At 37.3% G+C, this 26,315-nt stretch overlaps 1 protein-coding gene and 1 long non-coding RNA gene across 2 annotated transcripts in view; one reads left to right on the top strand and one right to left on the bottom strand.

Annotated features, from left to right (window-relative positions):
* LOC103899285 overlaps positions 1-4,771 on the top strand; it is a 12,340-nt gene extending 7,569 nt beyond the window's left edge. Inside the window, exons 2-4 of the long non-coding RNA XR_657600.2 lie at positions 2,156-2,447; positions 2,730-2,794; positions 4,681-4,771. This is a non-coding gene — a long non-coding RNA (uncharacterized LOC103899285). The remainder of the gene's footprint in view (positions 1-2,155; positions 2,448-2,729; positions 2,795-4,680) is intronic.
* KHDRBS2 (KH RNA binding domain containing, signal transduction associated 2) overlaps positions 1-26,315 on the bottom strand; it is a 312,654-nt gene that overhangs the window by 162,316 nt on the left and 124,023 nt on the right. Inside the window, exon 4 of the mRNA XM_009279735.1 lies at positions 21,247-21,393. Within this exon, the coding sequence (XP_009278010.1) occupies positions 21,247-21,393 (147 nt within the window). The remainder of the gene's footprint in view (positions 1-21,246; positions 21,394-26,315) is intronic.

Raw genomic sequence — 26,315 nt, 5'->3', positions numbered from 1 at the left:
CTCCTCCCCCTCCTTCTTCACTGACCTTGGTGTCTGCAGAGTCGTTTCTCTCATATATTCTCACTCCTCTCTTCTGGCTGCTGTTCTCAGCAGTTTTTTTCCCCCTTCTTAAATACGTTATCCCAGAGGCGCTACCGCCGTCACTGATGGGCCAGTGGCAGGTCCGCCTTATAGCCGGCTGGCATTAGCTCCATGGGACATGGGGGAAGCTTCTAGCAGCTTCTCACAGAAACCACCCCTGTAGCCCCCTGCTACCAAAACCTTGCCATGCAAACCCAACACACGGATTTACTGCCGCTACGTGATGTTGTTTGGGAAAGCTAAAATGCATAAATGTTGACTGGAATGTTTATCTTAAAAAGTTAAAGTTTTCCTTGATGGAGATACTATTTTGAAACTCATCTTGACCAAGAAACCAGTTTTCGCATAGCATGTAGACACTATCTTTAAAGTCTGTACTCCTCCAATTTGTTTGAAATTTTTCGATTTCAAATTTTCTGACTGACACATAGATACCACAGCTACGTTAGTCTCGTTTCTTTAAGGAAATTGGAGAAAAATACATTTCTCACTATTTTTTCCCTTACTGTATCATAGCAGAATGCTTAATTTAAAATTATAAAAAGAAGTTAAAGACTTAATGGTAAGTTGGGCAAGCTTTCACATAAACTCCATCTTTTCCTGGAGCATATGAACTAACAACACTGGAAAGTCGGAGAGAAAAATGATAAAGCAATCACCAAGTATCTGAAAATTAATACACTGTGATGTGTATTTATTGCACGAAAGAAAATAATGAAATTATTAAGAGTAAGCTTTCAATATTTAATCAATGTTAGAATCTAGTTAAAAAGACAATCGTTACCACTTATGTGATTCACTAAAACTCTGTTGCTGATGGGCAATTTAAAAATGTCTACAACTGTAAACATCCCTGTGTATGAAGGGAAATACTATTTTCACAATATTTCTTTCTTTGGGATGTCTGTATAATTTGGACAATTCTGTATCGGCCAATCATCTTCTAGAAGATGCTTCCTACATCCCTTTGGTAAGTGTAGTCCTACAACTTGAGCCAGTGTGTTAGTATGCCACTGTCTGGCTCTACCAGTTCAAGATCTAAGTCTATTAAGAAAGGAACTATATAGACTATTACAGGGGGGAAAAAAGGGGAAAAAAGTGGTGGTCGGGAGGTTTTTATATGTCCTTCCCTATAAAGTACCCTATTTCTTCCCAGGGACCTTTTCAGGAAGGGAGGAAATAGGAGCCTGTTCCCAACCCCGGTCACATGAACTTCATGAACATGAAATGTCATTAGCAGCACTCTCAAAAATCTCCTGAGGATATAATCTCCAAATCATGCTTTTTAACTGGAAAAGAGACTGTTCAGTTGTTCACTAATTTATATTTATGACCTTACAATGTATAAATTTAACTAGCAATTTTACAAAAGGGGAATATAACTAAGCAAACCCTATTAAAGTAATGAGACAAAAAAGAGTGCTTTTTATTAAAATCAATGCTATATGGCAGTGTCAGGCTCCATCTTTTCTAACTTAACCTTGAAGAAAATAAATTGCTTCTCTGATTTTAATTCAACTAGCAATTCTCCACTAAAATATCTCAGCCCTAAAATATCTAAAGCTTTGCAGGGGATCTTGTCACCATCTGCAGAGCTGTTCTTTGTAATGTTGTCTGCTTTTCTGAGTGCAATGAGTAAACATTCAAAGCATGAAGAAATTATTGTAATAGATCCCTGACTTCTGGGCTGTTTATCAGTGCTATGACATCTGTCCATGGACACAATGTAGTCACCTTTATCCCTTATTCATACACATAAACCTGGAAATCCTTTCCTGCTATACACAGCCCACAGTAAAGATCCAACACAAAAGAAAGCAAGTCTTGCATTTCCCTGGGACATAATCCCAGGGTCTCACTCTGTTAACACTGTTACCAGAGGAGTTTGTACTCAGTGGAACTCCACACTGATCAGTTCCAGCAAAAACTTTGGTATGATCCTAGGTCAAAATGTAATTTAGTTATTCACCTTGTCCAGTTTCAATTATTTCCCACAAATTAAATATATCACCAGGCAGCTTTAAACTGCATTATGCAGCTTGGAATGGCATAATTTTCTTACTCTTTTCCCCAGGCTCAGAAAAAGAAGTCAGAATTACCGTTTCAAAAATGCAGTGAGACCATAGTTTGAGAAGCCTTTTAAATCCTTTTTCTTCAAAAAAGCAAAGGACCTCTATAGAAGACTTGGGAAAGAATAAATATACATGAAAACACAACAGAGAAGATCACTGAACTTCTGAAAAGACCCTGTAGTCAAATTGTCATTCCCAGGAGGAGACAGAGTCCCAAATGAATAAGTCCCAGGAGACTGATAAAGAGAGCCACACTAACTCATGAGATGTCCATCTCTCATTCTCCAAAACCAGGTAAACTGCAACGTTATTAAGGGCAGTTTCTGCTGATAAGTACTCACTGTAATTTCCTTGATTACCTACCTAAGCATTCCTGGATCATGCTAGTTAAATTGTTGCAGACCTGTTCTGAACCAGGAATCTCTAGCAACTCTATCCTGCTATGTTCTCCTTTCCTTTCCTCTGGCAAGTATGAGCGGAGCCTGCCTTGCCTCTCATCCATCCATTGCAGGGGAAGCTCATTCCAACCCTCTTCTTTGACACTGAAATAATTTCTTTTCCACCTTTGTTTTAAAGTTTTATATCCACGATCTCCCCAGACTGCAGTTGCCTAGAAGACTCTCTCAAGAAATTCTGCAATGGTAAGTAATGGTAAGAGTTGCATCTTTGCAGATGTCCTGAAAAGATGCAAGTAGAGGCCCAGCAGGCTTCTCTCACCAATACTCACCTTCCACCTGGGGTGCATAAAACTTCTGAGCTACTTCTCGTTCCATTAGATGGCCTTCAGCATTCAGAATTGCAAACACGTAACTTAGTAAACAAACATTTCATTTCCAGCAACCTTTGTCAAAAGTTCCTACTCCTTGAGTTTGACTTAGACCAAACAATGATCAGAGAATGCTCTACCCTCCGCCCAAGTATTGAACAGCCTTTTGCAAATAAATACCCTGGACAACTGACTACCTGATTGCCACCCCACCCCGTCCTCCTGGATGACAAAGCCTCTGAACACCCTGTAATACTGTGACATCCCAGAGGCAAGCAGATTTCATTAGCATTAGGGTTTTGAGATTTTTATCTACAATTTTGGTTGCTAGAATTAAACAAATAAATATTACCATAAGACAGATGTTATTATAAAACCATCAGCCTGCATAGTAAGATCTTTTGTTGTAGATCATCAAAGTCATAGATCTCCAAATGATGAAAGCCTGTCACTATGAGAAGAAAGCCACAGGCTCTGCTCGTCATTACAAGGATTGCATATAGAGCTTCTACTTAAGTGTCATCAGAAAAAACACAGAACCAGTCCTGGGAACAGGGCCTCTAAGCCAGGAGTTCTTCCTGCAGCAATGTGCCCTTTTTACTGGGTTACAGCATCAGCACCTTTGGGGCCATTTTGCCTTTGCCCTCTCAGATCTTGCATTCAGAGTTACAGTGTTGTCTAGTTTGAACAGGACAGAGGGGGAACAGCTTAAATTTCAATCTTTCCTGCAGGATGGTGGCTACAACTGGGCACTAAAACCTGATACCTCTGAGAGCCCCACATTCTGCCTTCTCACTTGCAAACTTACCATCACTCCAGAAGAAATGATCTAGTCTTTCTCAATGGCTTAAATCTGCCAAAATTCTTACATGTCATTTCCTAACATCCTCATTCAACTGCTCACATATAAGATCCACCATTATTGTTTACTGGGGCAAATTTTGGCCATGAACTTGGTGATTATTTTTTAAAATTATTTTTCTGTCATCATCATGCTAATTACAGTGATGATATTTAAGTGCATAACTGTATGTACTTCATCTTATGTAGGTACGCCCAGATTATCAATAGAAGTATTCTGGAGTGCATAGCTGATGATGAGTTAACTCAGAAGAATTAATGCATTTGTAGCAACTAAGTCTTCAGGCTCTCCATATTTTTGTCTCGGAGCATAGAATAGTGAGAAGAGCCCAGACCAGCTCGTGTGACTTTGTGTTTTGTAGGAGCCAATGCATTTGAGTGTGTGAGAGTGTGCAGCTCTGTATATAAATGTGTGCCCACAAGGCTAACACCATTGTTCAAGAACAAAATATTTTCAGCAGAGCTTTTATGGTTTTCTGCTCTTGGACAACCATTAGCAGTCCCTTACCCAAGTCTTCTAGTAATATTGTTTCAAATGTTAACTGCAAGAGGAACAAATGTTAATTTTTGGATGGTTAACACATTATGAGACAAGTTGCTGAAAAAAAAAATAGGTAATAGCATTGTGGTGAATAAAATTCAGATTTATTTCCTAACTTCCACCAACTATAAAGTGTTTGTATACATGACTAACTTTGGTCCCCCTGAAAGCTTTAACTACTAAACTCCCATCTTATTTCTGAAGAAGTACTCTGTGATTTCACTACAGAACTCTAGAGTAAAACTGATCTGATTCCATTTAATATTGATGTCTATGGAAAAAAATAAAATATGTCATTTAGTGCCTTTTTCTCTGAGTCCTCTGATATTTTCTATTGTATGTTTGATCTTTCCTGCCAGCTGTGCTTATTCCTGACTTTTCACCATCCCTGCTGTTCTAAACCTCCCCCCATTCCTCCAACCTCACTTGAGAAAATATGACAAGAAAATATGGCAACTACTGTGTGTGGTTGAAAATAGAAAATATGACAAGAAAATATGGCAACTACGGTTTTGTGTTTTGTTTGGGGGGGGGGGTTTTTTTTGGAAATTTTTAGGCAGGTATTTGGGTTTTTTGTTTTTTTTGGGGGGGGGGGGTTAATTTGGAAATTTTACAGTTAGGGTCAGTTATTTTTCAACCAACGCACATGAAAAGGTGATGTCATCATGCTGGCCTTCTCACAACATCTTTGCAGGTATTGTGACATTTTAAATAGCTTTTTTAATAGCAAGGAGCAAAAATTCAAATGGGAATTTGGACCCTAGTTGGTCTGTCAATCTCAATGAAATTAAAGCTATTAATATTCCATCAAAAGTGTGAGCATGCTGTAATAATTGATCATAATTTCTCTTTGAAATAAAGAACATGCAATGCTTAATATATTAATGCAATGTGTAATTTTTATGTGGAGTTTACCAGTTGTTGCCTATGCCCTCCTATGAAATGCTTCCATCACACTTAAAATGAAAAATATAAAAATAAATAATATAAACAAGTATTGTTTTCTCATTGACTTTGGAATTCATTTTTCATAACTAAAAGAACTGCAAATATTTATGCTACAGTTGATTTAAAAACTACTTTTCCTGAAAATTTAAACAAAATTTAAGGCACCTACATTTTTCATAGATGCTGGAACCACAGATAGTATCTTTCTACTGCTATTCATCATTGTTTTTTTTTTTTTTTCCCATTAATTTAATTTAATTTAATTTTCTTTATTCCCCTTGGTTTTCCTTTCACTTTCACATCCCGTTATTTTTATTTTCTCCATTCTTTTATGCCTTATATGTGGTCCCATCTCCAGATGGGAGAGATGGGGCAAACATCAGATTAGAGGATCTCAGTGAGAAGCTCAGTGGTGGGATCTAGCACAGTATGTAATGGTACCCAAAACAAAGTACAGAAAAGATCCCTTTTTTTAAGCACTATCTAGTGGGAAAAGAGGAGACAGGAAGGTGGTACTTTACTTCAAGGCCAGTGTTCACAAGAGAAGATTCAGGCCCTCAGATAATAGAAGTTAGAGCTTTCTTCAGGAAGGGGATGGAGTATAGGTGTGCACGTGTTACAGACCACTTCATCTGTGCAAGAAAAAAAAATGTTCCTTAAACTTCTGCTCCTACTACATGGGTAGAAAAAAAGTATATAATGGGACCGACTTAATCTTGGGGATATCTGCTAGTATCATAACATGCAACTGAAACAAAACTATAATGTTGCGAAAACAGGCTAGGTTGTCATTGCCTAAAGAAAAGTCTGAGTTCAATGTAGAGCAAGTCAGTAGTGAAACTATCCTGACGTGTAGGCTCAACTTGAAAATTCATTGATGCCTAGGTACACACTGATCTTGATATGTTTTCTGTAATTTTGTAGCAGGAATAGAGTCATCATTTTAAAAGGGTTAACCTTTTTGAAATTGGAGTTGTTCTTGGCATACCTGTCTGGGAATGTGAGTCCGCAGCCAGAAGTGTTATTGAAAGCTGGGACCTGTTGAAGAGCATCCTGCAGGCTGCCCCCATAACCCAAGTGCCGCAGATATTAAAAAGGCAGCACTGGGCAATAAGCTGTTTTAGGTTAAATGCCTATTTCAGAACAAAAACAACGTAAAAATGATAGTAAAAAGGATGGACAAGTATTTTTTCAACGTAGGTGACTGATAATGGAAGCAAAAGGTATCAGTGAAATGAGAGTGATCAGTATAATCAAGGGCAACATACAGGCATTTGGAAATACAATATGATTACTCCCCTCAATTCTCCCCCACCCCACTCGAAAATGTAGGTCGAACAGAGTTCTGTTTCTAGATTAAGTTGTAAATACTGTTACAGAAAAGACTGAGACATTTAACTCATGTTTCAGTTCTGTATTTGCAATGAAAATTGAGGTTTTATTTATCCCAGCTGATGTAGATAGAAAGTTTTACCTCTCTAATAGAATAGGACGAGACTGTTTCCGTTGTATGCAATCATTTCCAGATCCAGCACCTCAGCTGAATTTTTTATCACTTATTGTCTTGATTTAAAACTGAGATGGAATTAGCAGGGATTACACTGAATGATTTGCAAGCTGTCATTGTGGTATATTTATTTTTTTATTATTATTATTTGAGAGAAATCAAAATGCAGAGCAACGTCCTCAGAAATCACTTCTTGGCTCAACACTATTAAATATTCTTACTATTTGGACAATTATATCAAATCTTTCTTGGTACTGCTTTGTAAACTAGTGGGTGGTAAAAATGTGAAGGCTAAATTACTATCACAAATCTACGTGGCTCTTCTGACTACAGGGTCAGGATTCAAGACTTGACATGAGAAAGCAGTCAAATACATTTTGAAAACATTTGTGAACAGTATATGTAGAATGTCTTAGGGAGGAGAGACTAGTTTGGAGAGCATTACTTAGCCGGTATTATGATCAAGGGTCTAATGAAGAGCTGTCTGTGCAGTTCCATTTCTACATAAGACTATTAGACTATTGTGTCCAGAATTCAGACTTACTGCAGAGTGCAAGGAGGGGCTGAGGAAATTAGTTCAAGACACCGCCCCCCCCAAAAAAAAAAAAAGCCTTATGAAATGAGGCTTAACAACAATATTCTGTTTACTGAAGAACTGGTTTGAGGAAACATCTGATTTCTTTGTCTCTCTCTCTCTGGAGACCCAAAGAGATACCCAATAACTGGAGAGAGCAAGAGGTGCTTTTAATGCGTCAAAGACACAGAACTACTGACTGGAAACTGAATTTAGGGGCAAAAAAGCACCAACCTTGAAAATAGGCATAGTTTCCTACCAGTAAGGGGAATTAAAGCTTAGCAGGAAGATGATGAACTCCAGATCACCTGGAGCGCTTGAAGTGAGATTTGATATCTTTCCGAAACATATATTTAGTACAGTTTTTAGGAGAAATTCTACCACCTGTGTGGGCTGAGGCTCAAAGGGAAGAGTCGTACTTCCCGGTTTCAGAATCTGTGAATCTATAAATTCTCCCTTGATTTCCTCTTCGCAAGTTCTGGGGACACAGAACTGCCTAGATTATTCCCATCGCTCTCAATACATGCCTAAGAAAGATGTGCATAAGTCGCTTAGAAGGGTCAAGAAGCCTTTCTGACCCCACCAGGATATCAGGCAGATGCATTCTTTCCTATCCTTATAACTGTTTTCCCCAGAAATACCTGTGAGCCACAAGAAACCTGCCACCCTTAGGGACAGGACACCAGTCAGTTTATGCCAGTAGAGAGAAATCTCTCAGGTGCATCACATAATGCTTTACTCCTGTACACAGAAAGAAAACTGCCAGGTTTAGGATCAAAAAGGGATTCTCCCTCCCTTCCTGATTCTCGGTCTCTGATCAGACTGCTCGGAAAGATTCATTTTTCCATAAATAAAAGTCCTCAGTGGCTCATTCAGGTAGTTTTCCTCACCTGCTGTGGGTGCAGTAGCAGAGTACTTGTCGTGCAGAGCAGCTGGATGACCTGAGAGCAGGATGCGCAACTAAATCTGGTGGTCTTGGTATAAGGGTAGCTGGATGAAATCTAACAGCCTAACATTATACAATAATAGACTACACTATATTATAGTAATATACTTTCTAATAAGTATAGCAATATATATCTTTATACGGAACACAATACATACACTATAATAATGTATAATAATATACACAAACTCAGTGTAGATTCTCTGTTCCCTCTGGCCTTAAACTATATAAAATCACTTCTAGCTCAGAACTGATTAAAGGGCTGAAGTACAAGTCAAGATTTAATTGATATACTGTATAAATAGCCTTCAACTATGGCCCCTGGATATGGTAATTTACATAAAAACAGGCTAGGGTTTGGCAGAAAATGAAATACGTTCAGATTTTGTTTGTTTGCCATTTTAATAATACGGATGTGACTCAGATAGCTGTTTAGTTTGATACGTGATGCAGGAGAAATTATTTTTTAAGTGATACTGCAACACATGATTGCACTGCGAAGCAAAATGGGCTTTTGCATTCCAGCAGAAAATATGATTTCTGACCATGCAAAAAGTTGAGCTGTGAGTGAAGGCTGATTAACCAAATTAAATAGAAATCTCTTTAAACATACTGCAACATATTCATACTGTTTGAGAGGCAGATGGAGTGGTAAAACCACATTCTCATGCAGGTATGCAATAACGTATCTGGGACTCATACCATTTTATGACATGAATCACTGTACCACATTGAAGATGATGTAGTAAAGCAGACTGTCAGGATTCCCATTGCACAAATATTTTTCAGAGCTTTGTATCACCTCTGTTTTTAACTGCACCTGCTTTCAGTTTGGTATGCAAGCTCTTACCCTGGATGCAGTTCATTTTACAGACTGACGTAAATCTATTAAGTGCTTTTCAAAGCAAGATACACAGAAAAGCATAGACCAGCCAATACCCAAGGCATGATCTGTCTTTCTGATGTGTTTATAGACAGAAGAGAAATCTCAATCAAAATCAGAGCAAAATCTTTGTTTAATTTAGCATTGGTTCCTTTCACCGATTTTCAACTGATCAGTTTAAGGATAATGACTGGGCAGAGATTATAGCTGTTTATCATGTAACTTAGCACCATGTTACATATGCAATCGCCCTTTTTGACATTGAGAGGATTTTCTTAGCCCCTCTGAGATAATAGCTCTGGTTTCCTGAACCTGCTGTAACTACTGTTATTTTACACCTCTTGATTGCTTTTCCCCCTCTGTTGTAGCTCGGTGGCCCACATGTGTTTGGCACCTAAGGAAATCAGGCTAGGGAGTTGTGAGTAGATTAAAGCAACTCAGAAATAGTGTATTTAGAGCAAAGCATTATTTATTCACTTCCTCAAAAGTAACAATGATGTAAAGCAAATAATGAAAACAATGAACAGCTGTCACTAAAGTGATATTTTTTTTTCTCTGCAAAGTTCTCCATGACCTTTTGAAACCCTCACTGGTTGGAAAAAATCACCTTCTGCCTGTGTTTCCCTACCAGTTGTCCCACTGACAATTCCCGGACAGTATATGTCTATTCATTTTACCGTAATCTTAGAGCCTAATTAAGAGCCCGGGGTCAACTACTGTTCAAAATCTTACTTTTGAATTTTAACACAGTTTATAAAAGTGACGAAACAATCAAAAGTAAAATTCTGAAAAATAAGGACTTTCCATTGTTTCTAGTTCCTTCTTGTACTATCCTGCTCAGGCTAACTCTGCTAAGTATCCATTATAAACAGAAATGTAAGTATGTACCTTAATCAGAAATAGCCACAGATCCGGCCAAGCTTGTTGCACTGCCTGCTTCCAAAAATTTCTTACTTCCTCCAATCTGGCCCTAAAAACTCTGATTTTCAACAGTGCTGTGACCGAGTTGTTACTCACCGGGTCATTCACAAGTTATGCAGCCATGAAAATTATGCTGAAGTTGAATTAGTGTCCAACAGACACAAATCTTGTTCTAGCACATCTAAAGGAGAGAGTTCCAATTTTTTTCCATCTTTAGTTACTAAGAAATGTAATCATCATCAAAGAGTTTTCAAACAGCTGAGAGAAAATGGCAAGCAAGTAGGTAGATAGTAATTGTTCTCAAGTCATTTAAATAGGAAATATGAGATACTTCTTCTTGAGCATGCTTTTGTTGACTTCTGCATCTACCCTCAGCCTTCCTCTCTGAACGAGCTCCTGCCTCCAGTCACTAGTGAGATTCTGTCCCATCATTCCCAACTGACTCCGATTTCCAGCTTTGGGTACCAGACTGCCTCACTCCTCTTTCTCCATAAGGCCTCCAGTCAGCTCTGAACAAAATTGATCACTAGACTCTAGTGTCATCATGTGACTCTTCAGAAAGATTACGTTTCATATAGACTTTCTTTTAAAAAAAGGCTTATGTACCTATGAGAGTTTCATTTCGTTTTAATCTAAGTCACCAATGGTTTCCCTTTGTAGTCAATGGACTATGGGCAGGTCCAGAGAATGATTCCTCTCTTATTAAAATCCTTTTCTAGTTTCACGCTTACTTTACCTGGAGGTATGCCTCTCATCTTGATGTTTCCAAAGTAAAGTGTCTAAACCTAGCAGGGATGCAGGATATAAGATGCACCCTAATTCTCAGCATTTTTTACATGTTAGCGTAAGCGGGCTGATGGCTGGGGATGCACTTTGAGGCACCACTCTCACACAAGACGTCTCTTCACCCGCTCAATGGCTACAGATTTTGCTACACGGTCTAAGTATTGCACCACCTGTGCCCCTCTGTAGGTCTCACCTGAAGGAACCTGCTGTGCTGAAAGAGGAATATGCTGAAATGAAATAATCTAATATCAAGATGCAAATCTCCATCTTCAAAATTTGATACACAAACCAGGTTTGATAGACAAAGAAGTTTCACATACCAACTCCTTAAGAAAACTGCTACAGACTCACCTATTTAGGGAAACTTTCTTATTAAGAAGTTTTGAGCCCTGTCACTTACATCATACAAATGATAGATTTTTACAGGAATATCAGGTGTCACTAACACAATTAATTTTATCCACAAAATTTCTCATTGAATATGAAATCAGGTTTGTTGACAAATTTATTTTTATCAAGCCATAAAAACATTAAAGCAGTGGTTAGATTCCTTTCTCAATTTTTTTATAAGTTGCAATCTTTCCCGACTATTCAGTGAAGGACTGGTGTCAGGCTGGTCACAGCATAATCACCACATAGTCATGCTGCTACAGCAAGTTTTTCTTTCACTGGCCAACGTTTCTATTCCACTGCTTGTCATTCCAACCCAATTAACTTTTGACTCACTGGTCAACTCCAGCTGTATCTGACAGATGTCCCGTAGTCCTAAAACAGTCAATCCTTCCCAGTTTCATGAAAGTGCTCATCCAGAAGGGTGAGGAAGATACTGTTAGTGCCCTTACTGAAGAGCAAATGCCCACGTAAGGTCAACCAAAACCCCTCACAAATGAATGAAGTTGTGAATGTCTGGAATACATAAAAGTTTCAGACAGAGAACACACCCCCTACCTGACCCCCCAAAATCCAAACATGAGACACGAAGCCATTAGAAATCAGCCTTCATTACCTCTGCTGCTCACAGAACTGCTCTCAGACCAGCACACTATGACCTCTTCTCCAGTTTCCTGACTTTCTTCTAAAGAGGTTTTCTTAAAATTAACTTTACTGTACTACTAACTGCAAAGTATTGCATCATTTCGGTAAGATACAACTACACCATCTTATATTTTTCCAGCTACACAACTGATATTTATGGAAACATTCTGCTTTTTCTGCATCATTAATGTTATTGATAAAGTTACCATCTCCAGGGACTGAAGTCTGTATCTTTTTTAGGATTCCTTTTATTTCTAATGTTCCTTGAACTCATTTGTATTATCATTGCATTGCTGGCCACATATTTCCATCACAACTATTCAATTAAATATGGAATTTTTAGTTTATAAATTTAATTGCTATTAATCTGTCTTCTGCATCTTTTCCTGATTTTTATACAGTGATTGTTTGTAAGTTCTTGCCATCCCTTCATCACTGAGGCTGAACCAAAAATGTATTAAACTAAAGTTATTGTTTTTCTGTAGAAAGCTGCTTTCATAGTCAACCAACAATCTTTTCTTTTCAACTTGATATTTGAACTTATTTTTTCTTTTAAAAATCTCTCACGCCAATCAAGTTTTGCCATATTATTCCTTGCCATTAGGAAACTTTAAACCTTTCAAAACATCAGGAATATATACAAATATATATCCTTTACTTACTGAAACCTTCTTGTATTTGCACATACTGGATGTATTCAGGCTGTTGTCATTTTTCTTGTAGAAGTTCATTCTATGGATGAATGTACCTTTATGCTTCATACAGATAATTTCTGAACAGGTTTATGTCATGTGGCACGGCACAGAGCAAATGAGACATCCATTTTTAAAGATCTCCACAGATGGAGATCAAAACTCTCATCAGCCACACCAAAAGTTGTCAAAAGGTAAGAGAGAGCACCTTGTTGATTAATAATTCTCTCTTTGGTTACAGGAGAAAGAATTTTAAGAATAGCTGGGCTGGTTTTATAATTTTCTGTTTTCTGAGGGGAAGGGTTTATTGTCTTTGGTTACAGGAGAAAGAATTTTAAGAATAGCTGGGCTGGTTTTATAATTTTCTGTTTTCTGAGGGGAAGAGTTTATTGAGTGATTCAAAAAATCTGCTCATCATATTTATAAATTATATAAAAAAATTGAATAGTGAAGTGACAACATTTCATTTAAAGTTAATCAGGGCAATAAAATCTAAAGGTTATGCAAAGAATTGCTGAAAGTTCTCATTATACTCAATTATTAAAAATAAAACTGGCAGAAAAAAATTGAGTGTCGATAAATGCAAAAGAATGCATATGAAAATAATTAAACTTAAGTAGTGATAAACATTAAAATACTGAAAGTAAATAGGTCTAAATTAGTTATTATCATTCAAGAAAGATGCTCTAGATTTTTTACAAATGCTATTCGTAAAACATCAAATCAGTGCAAGTGGGAAGAATGGTAGATAGTACTAGGAAAAAACCTGACACTAAACCATAAAATAACAGAAGATCCATTTCATTAATGTACTGCTTCTTGACTACCGAGATGAGGCTACTGTGTGCCATCCTGGCCATCCCATCCCAACAAAAAAAAAGGGGTAAGCTAAGGAAGACACTGAAAGACGTGGAAAGGACAGTCAGAGGTATGCCATGTCAGACAGATAATCAGAGCTGCCTCCACTTCCATACAAGAAAAGATGGGAGGCTTTTCTTTTTTCAAAAGAAAAGGAACAAGTCCACAAGAATGTAAGAGTGAGGACTGGTGTAAGATTATCCACTGCTTAACCATGCATGAAGATGAGGGCCCTCATAAAGTGTTAAGCATCTGCTTTAAAACAAACAAGAGGAAGTGGGCTTTTGGGTTTTTGTTTTTGTTTTTACACGCAGTGCATAATTGAACTGTCAAACTCACTGCCACCTGATGTTTTTCTGAGGCCAAAAACTTAACTAAGGTTCAAAAAAGCATTTGACAAGCTCAGGGAAGAGAAGGAAAATCTACCACAGGGTATAAGGCGAGATGGTCTGGATATAGCCTTGAAAAGATTCAATTTTTGACTGCTGGAACTGAAAGAACACAACAGAGGAAAGATTACTCTGTATTTGTGCTTTTTCTTTTATGCTTTCCTAAGCGAGCATAACTTGTCATCCTCAGAATTGGCTACACTGACCTTTGCTGCATTAAAAATAAATAGATATAAAGTTTAAAAATGGCACCAAAACCTTCTCTCGTCCCCTTTTTTAAAAAACAAACAAAGAAACAAAAAACCAAACCAAACCCCAAACCCCAACACACTGCCAGGGTATTATTAGCGGTATGCTTTTCAATTTGAATTAAAGCAGGAAAAGAAACTTTTTATTTGAGTCTACCTCCACAAATGAATTAAACCTCAAAAATCCCATTGTCATTTTGCTGAAATAAGTGAAACAGAGATAAAGTAACCTGGCTAAGCCACAAACCAATTCCTTGAAAGAACAAAAATAAATAACTCTTATCTCCTTGTTTTCAGTCTTACATTTATAACCCCAATATTGTCCTTTTCTTTCCTCATACTGATGGCTGAATAAGAAAAAGAGACTAGTATATATGATAGAAACACGTAACAACATCTTGCACATTTTTTTTTCATCATTACAAAGTAATTCTTTGCATGAAAAACAATTATTTTAGATATGCTTTTCATCCTACTTTTATATAGAACCACATGGAATTTTGTTTTCAGACCATGAAGTTGCAGCCTCTTCACTGGGTCAAATAACCCATCCTTTACTGATGAGTTGATTGGCCAAATTTGTACCCACACACACAGCTCTTAAATGAAATGCCAGATGTGTAGGAGGGTCTGATGGTCCCTCTGAGGCGAAGGGGTTTGTACAGACTAATGTGCAATACCATAGCCAACTTCTTGCTACGTATTACAGACCTGCTATTAAGAAACTAGGAGCAATACTGTAGGATTCAAATTTCTCTGCATGAATTTTATCACCTACACCCAAATAATTGCTTCTGATCTGCCACTCGTGAAAAACCTACACCCTAGCAAGAGGAAGCAGCAAGACAAGCCTATAAAATTGCTGATGAATACAGACTCGTCAGGCAAGTTGTAAATATTTCTTTAAACTACAGCCAAGTCTCAGTAGTATGCTCAGATTCATCGTCAGCGTAAAATCCCCGATCAGGTTAATGTCTCCAGTTAATCTGAAGGCAAAACAAAGGGCTGGCTCTGGCAATAAGGCTGAGCCTTTTATATTGATCCCTTTGTGTATCAGAGAGAGATCACCAAGGGATTGCTTTCACAGATTAAATATGTCTCTGGCATATCTAAAAAGGTCTTAATCCACTCAGAGTGGGAGTATCAACCCTTAAAGCCCACGTGAGGCTGTGAAGTAGCTATACCACCTTGAAGCAGCTGGGCAGCTAAGCCTAGGCAAAAGATACTTGTTGGTCTGGCATGCCAACAGGCAACCCACTCGTCACGACACAAATTTAAAGACATTTGAGGAATTATGTGCTCTTTGTGTTGCTATCCATTTTATAGCTTCACAGCAGAAAGAACCAGTAGTCAATACTGTTTATCAGTAAGTACATAAAAATTCAGTCAGTTGAGAAATACTGGAGTTTAATTTTCAATTCAAAAGGCCATTTTAGTGTATGTCTCCACCTCCAAACCTTCACTTTGAGGGACAGCTTTTAGGGTTATTTTCATCAAACTTAAAATGAGTGATTTAAACTACGCAAGCGCTGCTGCTCAATCAGCCAGTATCATGATGAAGAAAAACTCCAGAGTCTGTAAAAAGTCAAGAACCACTGTCCACAAGTTATGATAACTCTCTTGAGTACACTTGCGTTTGAACATATTTATAATAATTTGATAAGTAACATTTAGGAAAAAAAAACTGTGAAGAGGTAAAGCACTACAACATTTTAGGCCTTGACAGAATCTTTGAATTTTTTTCCTTGATTATCAAAACTCGTGTGTGAAATTGCCAGAGATGTTGCACACTGGAAAAACAAAAGCCAGCACAACTGAAACAGCTGCTCAAATAATTTCCTTATCAGTTTTTAAATAATTACTGGACTAATTATTTATTACTGCAAGTATCTTTGCAGAATGTGCAAGTATAAATTATTTACTTTGACATTTATAAAAGATGTCTCTTTTAGAGATGGAGCTGGGCCACTGCTCACTGTCATAGTTAGGGAAATATTTTGCCTGTTGAGGTTCTTTGAAAGAGGACAAAAAGACTGACACCCCCCCCCCCCCTAAAACCCCCCCCCCCCCCCCCCAGTAATATAGCTGATTTAGAAACAAAAGTATGATTACAGAACCATGGAGTGTGAAATGGTATGCAAATAGAGATTTCATATTGTACTGTAGCACAGAAGAAATTCAGATGGCTAATAAAAAATGTGCAAAATAAATGTCATATACTTACATATACTTGTTAGAAACCAGTCAAAACTGTGTTTTGACAAAAAATTGTTACTGTGTGCTGTGTATACTACAATATAGCCAGCACAACATGGCATAACAGATCATTAGTAACTTTGGTCTGTAGTATATATGAGTTACTACATATACAGTAAATGTATGTTTGAAGCAAAATAGTTTCTTTTGAAGCATTAGCTAGATAAAGACCTTCAAGGGATTAAACTCTACTTTAAGATTGTTTAATTATTCCCACTGAAACAAACTGGTATCGAAGTTTGCTTTCAATTCCACCCAAATCTCAATTTTTTCACACATACTTCTGGTATGAATAACTTCCAGTATGAAATTAGTAACTTTTTATTTCACTGAAAGGCTCTTCTTCCTCAGTAATTTTCCATCTTTAGTTAGGAAGACTGAAGAGCTGATGCTGGAACCTGGATTAGTGAGAACGCTTATTCTTCTTAAATGATTGGTAAGAAAATTATTTTAACCAATGGTATGAAGCAAGGTGAGATAAAAGGATTGAAGTTAACTACTCAGTAAGAGATTTAGGCATCTACAAGACAGTCTGGAAGACATTGTTGAATTCACAACAACAACATAAAAACCTGCATTCACCTGCTGCCTCACCACACTAATTCCTAATAAAGGAATCTTATCTGATCTGATCTGATCTGATCTGATCTGATAAACACCCTCAGAAAATACTAAGGTATACAGGCAGATGGTCACGAGCGATCGTCCATCAACTGGACTGCATTAAATGACCATGTATTTATTCCCAGCACTTGAGTGTTGCCAATATGGCTCAATTTAAAGCAGATACAACTGGCTAGGAAAATGTATGCAAATAAGTTGAACAGCAGCTCTTACATTGGTAATTGGTTCAATTTCTGATCTTCTGACCGCAGAGTTGTAAACAATCTTTTTAGAGTGGTCGTGTCACCGCAGCTGCAACCTGCCCTCTACATAATAGCTCCCTATTACAGAGCACTCACACATAAAATGAATGATCAGTACCTGTTTCCCTTCTCGTCCCAAGGGATGCTAACCATGTCAAATAAAAATGCTCTGCTTAAAGGGATAAAAATGGTTATCAGAAAAAGATTTTGCATGTGTGAAGAAATACAGAACTCCTAAAGACGGTATAGCCCCTTACTATATGGAAATAATAGCTTCTTCAGAAAATGTATTTGTACGTTTGGAAGTAAATCAGAATGATATAGTCATATCTGGTAAGAATGATGTAGCATTTCATTGCTCATTAATGGTGAAGAAAGTTTCACAGCATTTAATAGCTATGAACCTTTTAAAATCAGCAGAGCTTGAAAAGCTTCTAAGCTATCTCCCCTCCATATCGGCCATTTTAAACAATCTCCCCTTCTAGTTCACTGACCTTGCATCCCATTCTGAGGCACTGAGACATAACATCAGCCTTAGGTTCCTCACCCAGACCTAGGTCCCTGGCAGTTTGGGGTCAGAAGTACTTGGCAGTCAGATACCTATGGATTTTATCAACTCTGTGTTGGCCACAGAGGTGAATCTGCAAAACACATGTCCTCCTCCTAAGCATCCCTACTGTTTGTACTTTCCACATAGCTAACACTGGATAACTTACATTACGTTAACATCAGTTCCAAATTTGATCTTTACCCTAAAACCTCGACTTGGGGGAGCACATTTTGGTTTTTACTTTTACTAGGTTGCCAAAAAAAAAAAAGGAGCAGGCAGTTGTGTTTCAAAACTCTGAGATATTAATCCTCTTTACTTAATCATGGGTCTTTTGATCTGTCATATTTCGATTATATTAAAATTTTCATATTGAGAGCAAACATCAAAATAAAATGGAGCACAATATCTAGCTAGTAATTGCTATAAGACCCCCCCCAAAAGCCAAAGTTTTGCATGAAACCCACAAAAGATCTAGCAAAGTCAGTCGCAAAATAAATCTTATCCACCAGTTAGCAACGACCCGATGGCAGCTCCCACGCAGACCTCAAGCCATTTGCAAAATGGAAGCAGCAGACAGTAAATGAAGCAGCTTGGCTTTAAAAGTGTGTCAGTTGGCGAACTACTGAAGGCTGCGGACATTGGGGGTTCAATCAGTCACTGAAATGACTGTTGGAGGGATCCCAACGCACCACCCGAGGCCGAGCTGCCTGCTCGTGTTAACATATGGAACAGCCAGTGTAAATAGCAGTACTTAGTTTCTACCCCTAACTTGGAGGTGAAATCTTCACTAGTAAAAGTTTTGATACTATTCTTGGGCAAGGTCGAAGGTGAAAATTAAGTAATCACATTTAAATCAAAAGTACTTGTTCATTAAAACTTTGCTTCAGTTAATAAACGTTCAATTTTTTTTTCCTCAGTCCTATTCTGTATTTTTCTCTTTTTCTATTATTACATTTTCTAGGCATTTATTTTAAAATTCAGTCTTGTTAAAACTTACGGATAAAGTATAAAAACATTCTTCCATCTTACTGACACAATCACTGTAATTTTTGAGGGCAATATTTCACTTAAACTTCACAAAATTCATAAGCAATGTGGAAAACTCATTTGAATAGTTTATTACATCCTTGATTTGGTATAAATAAAACTGTTAGATTCTACTGCTTTCATCCCTGTCATGCAAGTCTAGTATTCACTGCTGCAATAAATTAGGTCTTATAAACAACAAAACACCATAAAACAAATTCAAGAGATGCTGTAAATAGGGAACAAAAAGGAAATTATCTAGTGCAATCTTTTTGAGTGTAAACCCCTTGACACATGTTGTAACCATCCAGTTAATAATTGCTTTGTAAATTGTTGTAAATCTGAAATGAAGCAGGGGGGATAAAACTAACAAACAAGTCATAAAGTACAATCGTTACTTGTTTGGAGTGATTATTGCCGCTGCCAACCAAGATCAAGATCCTGCAACAAAGAACCTGTTTTTATATTTCCTCCAGTGTAGCTATTATACTTGTGCTGGAAAATACATATAATCCTTATCAATAAATAATGTGTCACACAAAATATATGCTTGCGCAGATGCTGAATATTTACAACAGCAACATGCCACAAATTTTAACACCGCTCTCATCACACACTGCTCTCTCTCCCCTATTCACCCAGAACAGATTTTCTCAGAATACATAATGAATGTTAAAAATCCAGGGGGCATAGGAACGGGTACCATCATCACTGCGTCATGCTATAATGCAGGAGCTCTCTTCCAGAATGAAGAGGACATAAAAAGATCACTTTAAACAGGAACCTCTTACAGAAACAAATTAAAGTTTGGCAAAGTCACGAACAACTGGAAATAGGGTTATCCAAAGGACAGAGAATGGCAATCTTTGTAATTGGTCCTGTTACCATTTTTAGCTATAACACTCCAGACTTTTCAGGAACGTGTTACTTAACTATAAATTTTCTTTCAGTGTTATGGCTTGGCAGATCTTCACCATTAACTTGCAGCCAAAATGTCATTCCACGTTATGTTGCCAGCATTACGACACTGACCTAACTTGTCCCTCATATTGTATGTTCAACACAGAGTCAGAAATCATGAAAAAAATGCTTTCTTGTCTCATGGTTATTTCTCAGAATTTGAAATAGTGTTTTATTACCAGCGTTCCCAAACTGGAAGCATAATAAGGGGATGGAAAGGGAGAATCAGAAAGATAGAGTCAACTTGTTTAAAATGTAGCTCATTTACAGGCACTCACTTGGTGCCAATAAACTTTATTATTTAAAGCAAATACCCAGCTGTTTGTTTTTAACAATTTTAAGTTACTTATTTGGTATTCTTAAAAAAATGTTTAGTTGTTCTAAAAAATTTGAACATTTTAAATACTGTACTTAAATATTGTACTTGTAACAATATTCAATAACAAAAGTATTCTCCTTTTCCCCTGCCAAGAAGCCCACACCAAATAAAACGTTTAAGTTCTGCCATGCAAATACGCGTATGCCTCACCTGAACATCTCTTATCTTGGCTTCATGTTACTCATAATAAAAAGGCATTCATTGAATACTTCTGTTATTATCGAGAGATATGAACAATTGTTGCACTTCATTTTTTTATCACAAATAGAAACAAACTCCCATTACAGTTTTTTTAAGGAATGCAAGTTCTGAACATTTTTAGAGTGCTAAATAGTCTCAGGATAGACCTCGGTTGGTAACTCACATAATTCTAGCACTACACAAAGCAACCTTTACTTAGTATTTAGTATGCATATACTTAAATTCTAGGACAAACTTTAAGTATGAAAATATCATGGAATACTGTATAAATGTGGAGAAAATAAATTTCAGAGAGTTTGATGGAAAATCGATAGACAAAAAGGTAAATATTTCAGAAAGTGATATATTTAGAACAAATCGAACTGAAAAGGTTCCCAGCTTTAGAGTATGTTTCTGCGCTCTCCTAGCTGATGGAGGATTGCTAAACTGTGGTCTGAGTCACGACGAGCTGTCTAAACAGAAATGTCTGAGGAATGTTTTGCTCATGCTGTTTGCTCCACAAGAAATTCATTAACTTCATTAGCAAGATATTTAGATAAATCATTACATATACAAAAATGTTTTTACAGGCTTAAATATTCAAAAATCTTGAAAGTGTACTCACACAGTAATGACTAATGTCTGCAACCACAAAAAAAAAGTAATTCACCCTTCCCTCCAAAAACCGAGAAAGGAAAGCAAAAAGCAATGAAAAACGGAAATAATAAAACATCTAGAAAATACATCAGGGGATCAACTGTGACAATTAATGGCCTGTTTGGCATCTCTCTGAGATGAAAGAATGAAAGATGAATGTTCAACAGAACTTTTTTTTTTTCTTTTGAGCTAAGCTTAAAGAAGGCACAACTTCAATGCAGCAAACCCATAACCAGTCACAGAAGAATGCTGTAAGCCACTTACAGGAACGAGGAATTTTTTTATTTCTTCCAAGGCATGACTCATACGAGAATACGCCTCCCCAGGTGGAGCAAACACTTCAATTAATACATGAAGCTCATCACTCAGGTGCGCGTATTTGGCTTCTCCACTTTTCCTTAGTTCTTCCTCCTATGAAAAAAGGGTAGTTTTTTTTTTTTTTAGAACTGGGAATCTACTAATTTTGCATTGATTTAGCATTTACAGAGAACATGACATTGCATTGATTTAGCATTTACAGAGAACAGAAAAAAAGGACATACTATAAGCAGACTTCTAAACCCTTTGAGAAATAAGTCTAGTACAAGCCACTTAAAGATTTAAAAATCAATTTTGAGTGTTTGAATGATAAAACCAGCATAATTATCATATACAACAGATTTTAATCAGCACAGTGAAAAAATGCTAAATACTCCAGAAGAGAGTACTGAAATATTAAATCCATAATGGAAAAGCTGCATTAATCTGTCTGAATCTTAGCTATTCACAAAACAACAAAATAAAGATCCATTTAACCGTTTTGGAGCACTTTAACAAATGCTATTGTTTATTAAAGTCTTCAAGTTATTTCATGAATATCTGCAGGCTATACATTTTAGTATTGCTAAGGGAAAGTATGCCCTAGTTCTGCTATTTGAGACATCAGGTCTGAGTTTCAGTCCCAATTCCAACATATGGTACCTATGCAATCTAGTGTACACGGGCTAAGATGGTGATTCACCTCACCTAGATTTACCTTGACAATCTTTGGGTCCCAGTTTTCCAGCTATAAAACAAGCCTAATAATCCTACTTTACATTAGAGTAATGTTCTGAAATGTCAATCCACTTTCTTACACAAGGCTTTGAGATAGTGAATGTAAATTGTAATACCTCTGCATAAAAAGCAAAGATATAAAATAGTGAACATGTTAATGGCATTGGCTATGACAACATAATAAAAAATTTATGTCATTACTACACAAGATAGCAATAAGTAATGCTGAAGAAACGATGAGTTGAAAACTCAGTCTTCAAAAATATTTTGAGGAATGTAATTCTGAAGAAAATATGTATGTATATCTGCATTTTATAGATGGAAAACATAATCACAGAAAAAGAAGTAAATTAATTTGCTTAAAATTGGCTAAGAAGTTATAGCTTTTCAGTATATACTAAAATAATACTTTATGAACATTCAGATATCTAAGATATAAAAATTGTAACAATAGATTACAATTCTTATTAATTTAGCTTATTTAATTCTGCATTAACTTCACTTATTTTAGCCTTGCCTAATTTACACCATTGCTTGACACCAAAAATATTTGCACAATGCTATGCTTCAAACAATATGCATACAGTTCTTTTTATCTACAGTAGAAGATCCCACCCCAAGGGCTTTCTGATTTTTCACAGAAAACACAGTGGTTACATCCTTTACCTCCAGAGCCCTAGATCTGACTCCATGGTAAGTCAATGGTTTGCAGACGATGATAAAATCGTAACTCAATAAATGTGCTCCATGATTTTATTTTAAAAAGTTGAAAAATTGACGTAATTGTTTTCAACTAAAAACTGAAAATTAAGATAAGCAGCACAGATGGTAGAATATTTTTATCTTTACAGTTAAAGTATCTTTGGCATTTTAGCTTATCACTGAAATCTTATTGAAATGTCCATAAGAACCAGAGCATAATATAACAGACTACCATGAGATGTTACAGTACTTTTCAGTTTTCTGGGGAAAAAACATTTGATTGCAGCTTCTGGAATAATTTGACATGAAGTATTTCAACAGAATTAAGTTTTAATAGTTATAAAGCAACATCCTAGTAATTGCTGAAAGTTTCTTTCATATTGCTTTTTTAAGATTCTTAAAAAAACCACCAGAAAGCCCCAAAAGTTGTCTTTCAGAAGAAGACTACCAACAAAATTTGTAAAAAATATAAATTGGATCTTTTTTTCAAATGTAGAAAAAGTAAACAATAATGTTTGGCTTATTATTTTGATGAGGATTTTGCACGGCTAAGACATCAGTAACATGATTCTATAACACAGATCTGTCTTACAGAAAGTTGGATATATGCTTGTATGGTCCTAACAATGGTAATGATGTTTCTTTTTTATTTTCTCAACAAACTCAGGAATTCTTAAAACACATCATTTTACAACCTTCCTCTGAGGTTCAGCACATCCTTTCTGTTACTACTCAGCAGTCATTTGTATAGCTGTTAAAACAGCAGGCTAGGGCCGTGAGATCCTCAACATTTCTTTCTCAGGATATCTAATGATGTTTTTTCTTGTGGAACGCATGGGGTTAAAGACTGAATTTTCACACAGTACCTCTTCCCACAACAGGGTAAAATGTCAGAAAAACACTTCTTCTATTGTGTGCTGATAGAGAGAAACTTAAATCACTTCAGGAAAAATATGGAAAAGTAAGAACTCATAGACTATGTGAGCACTGAACCAAGCTTTGCTTCCCAAAGCCAGTGAATATGACTGAGTATTTTAGGACTGAATGTAGCCTTACATTTAATCGTATGTCAGGTATCAGGCATCTAACAAGCAAAACAACAGACAAAACTCACACTGTTGAGGAGACACTCGTTGATATGGAAGGTTACACCTACTGGCAGGTAATACAGCTTTCCAAGTGCAGTATGGATGAATGGGCTCTCCCAGGAGCACGTGAAGTTGGACAACACCTTTGTAAGGCTTCATTAGCAAGCAGCACAGCCCAACTGCACAGCAAAATGGTCAGTGCTGCAGGCCTGACATCCACACTACTTATATTTAGGATGACAGCACTACCCCTTCTCTAGCACTTCAGCGGGTTTTGCTTCCTGCTAGTTGTAGCCTTGTTGCACAAACTGAGTTCCCATTAGAAGTCAGAGCTCCTTCCTGGAGCCCAGCTTTGGTTTAGTTTCGTAGGAAAGGAGTCCAGTTCACACCCCGTGACCTCTGCTCACTGGAAGTAATGGCCCAGTTATTGGGAATAATCAGGAGGCTCTCCTCTAAACTGCACTCCTGATTCAAACTAAAACACTAGTGAATAAGCACCCCATGTAGTACTGGTAAAGACCGAGACAGATTATGAGACTTTCTAGCATCTGTTACATGAAGGCAAAATGAGTGAGATTATCATAAAGCTATCTTACATGGTGTTATTTATAAGGTTATCTGGGTGCTGTTGGCCTTGCAAGACTCTGCACCCCTAAAGGTCTCTAATGCACCAGTCCAATTACCTGTGGACTTCGGCTGTTTCTCATATAAGTCTGCCTTAACCACCTGTGAGGTCCAGCTATTCCCCATGGTGCTGTCTGTAACTTTTGTCAGATTCTCATAGCTTTTTATGTTCTACGATTTCCCACATCACGTCCAGCAGTCTTCCAGACCCTGTTCAGCTTGCACAGCCTTGGCCAGGGTCTACCCAGCAGCCCAGTCGTTTGCCACAGCCCTAGCACGGGAATTGTAACTGCTTAAGCCTACTCATGTAGACATGAATCGAATCGCAGTGAAAGACAATGTGCATTGAAAGCCTGAAGGATTTGCTGTAGACAGCTACCCTGAAAACAATCAAAATGCAGTTAAGTCTTAGGCACTGGATCTTAGGAAAAAAACCCAACAAACCTGGGACTTGATCAGTTCTGATTTATAAAATGAATGGAACAGATTCCCTGGGCTTCTGGATTAGTGATGGCAATCTCTCTTGGTACTGACCCTCAGGTTAATAATATGGTTCTTATTTACTGCATGGTGATGATGTTTAACTCCACTGCGGGCTGAGCACAGCAGAGGAAACACACACCACCCTCCAAAGGCAATTGCCCCCTCATCCCGATCCTCTTCCACTCCCTTCTGCATGCCAATTCCCTTCATCTCTCAAGACTGAGAGTAATATATTCCATACTCAAACCCAGCTCCCCTCACACTATGTGCTTCAGGCTTCCTTCATCCTCATCTGCTGCCTTACAGCATGTCTGTCACACGGTGCTGAAGTCCACCCGCCCTTAACCTGATGCATGGCTCCATAACCCACTCCCTCATAAAAGATAACAGATATTTTGAAACACCTGCTGTGTTTTATAATTTCCAGTTGACCAAAGCAGGGAAAATGAATTATAAAATGTTATAGCAGAAATTGGAGGAGTACTGACCTCTGCAAAAGTGAAGCGTGTGAGTGATAAGAACATAAAGGCCAAGAAAAATTATGAATTATCTCTGGATGAGAAAGCAGCCTTACCATTTTAAAAGGATGTGTGCTGACAGAGAACTGATTTCTAGCTGGAACCCTGGCCAAAATGCTTGAATAAAACTACTGGAAGGAACTTGAAAGAACAAACGGAGTTTGCATAGCAAACAAAATTACACAATCCAGATTGATGAATAAAAAGTGTCCTCATAAAATTGAAATAACAGAATATCCAAGAATGATAGAAGAGAAACCTGCAGCAGGAGCTGTGTAGAGCTCAGAGATAAATTTCATCAATACAATACATAGACCTTCCTATAACGTAACAAATACAGCTATGAAAAGAAACAACATGTATTTAAAGAACAACATGAGAATTGCAGTGGATTTCATATCTTGCAAGAATTTGCAAATAAAAGCATAGCGCAGAGACTAGACAAAGATGATAATCACAGCGCTGTTGCTGCAGAGGCATTATTCATAAGATCAATGGACAATGCTACAGAAGAAAATTAATGAGCATGCAGTTTGACAAATGCAAACCTATTAATTTTTAATCTGGACATAAATGCAAAAATCAAGATGATGTCTGCAACACTGATTGTAGTAAAAGTAACAAGTGAACTATATGGTAACAAGTAAATCAGAATAGATATAATTTCTTGGTGGTACCTGTTTTGGGGTAAAAAAGCTTTCAGGTCCTAGGTCCCATCAGTGGAGAAACAGAGAACAAAAAAAAAAAGAGGAACAGTTTGAGAATGGATGAAGTGGAATGGGACAGTTCTCAGCAGAGTACAGAGCGAAGCTAAAAGAGCTTAGCCATCCTTTGACTTCTGTTTTTAACCGAACATTTTAGAGGGATGGCCCACAGACTAAGG

Source organism: Aptenodytes forsteri, unplaced genomic scaffold (genome assembly GCF_000699145.1).
Source record: "Aptenodytes forsteri isolate BGI_AS27 unplaced genomic scaffold, ASM69914v1 Scaffold115, whole genome shotgun sequence".
Lineage (NCBI taxonomy): Eukaryota > Metazoa > Chordata > Aves > Sphenisciformes > Spheniscidae > Aptenodytes > Aptenodytes forsteri.
The sequence above is the reverse complement of the archived record's forward strand: the minus strand, read 5'-3'. Positions and strand labels throughout refer to the sequence as shown.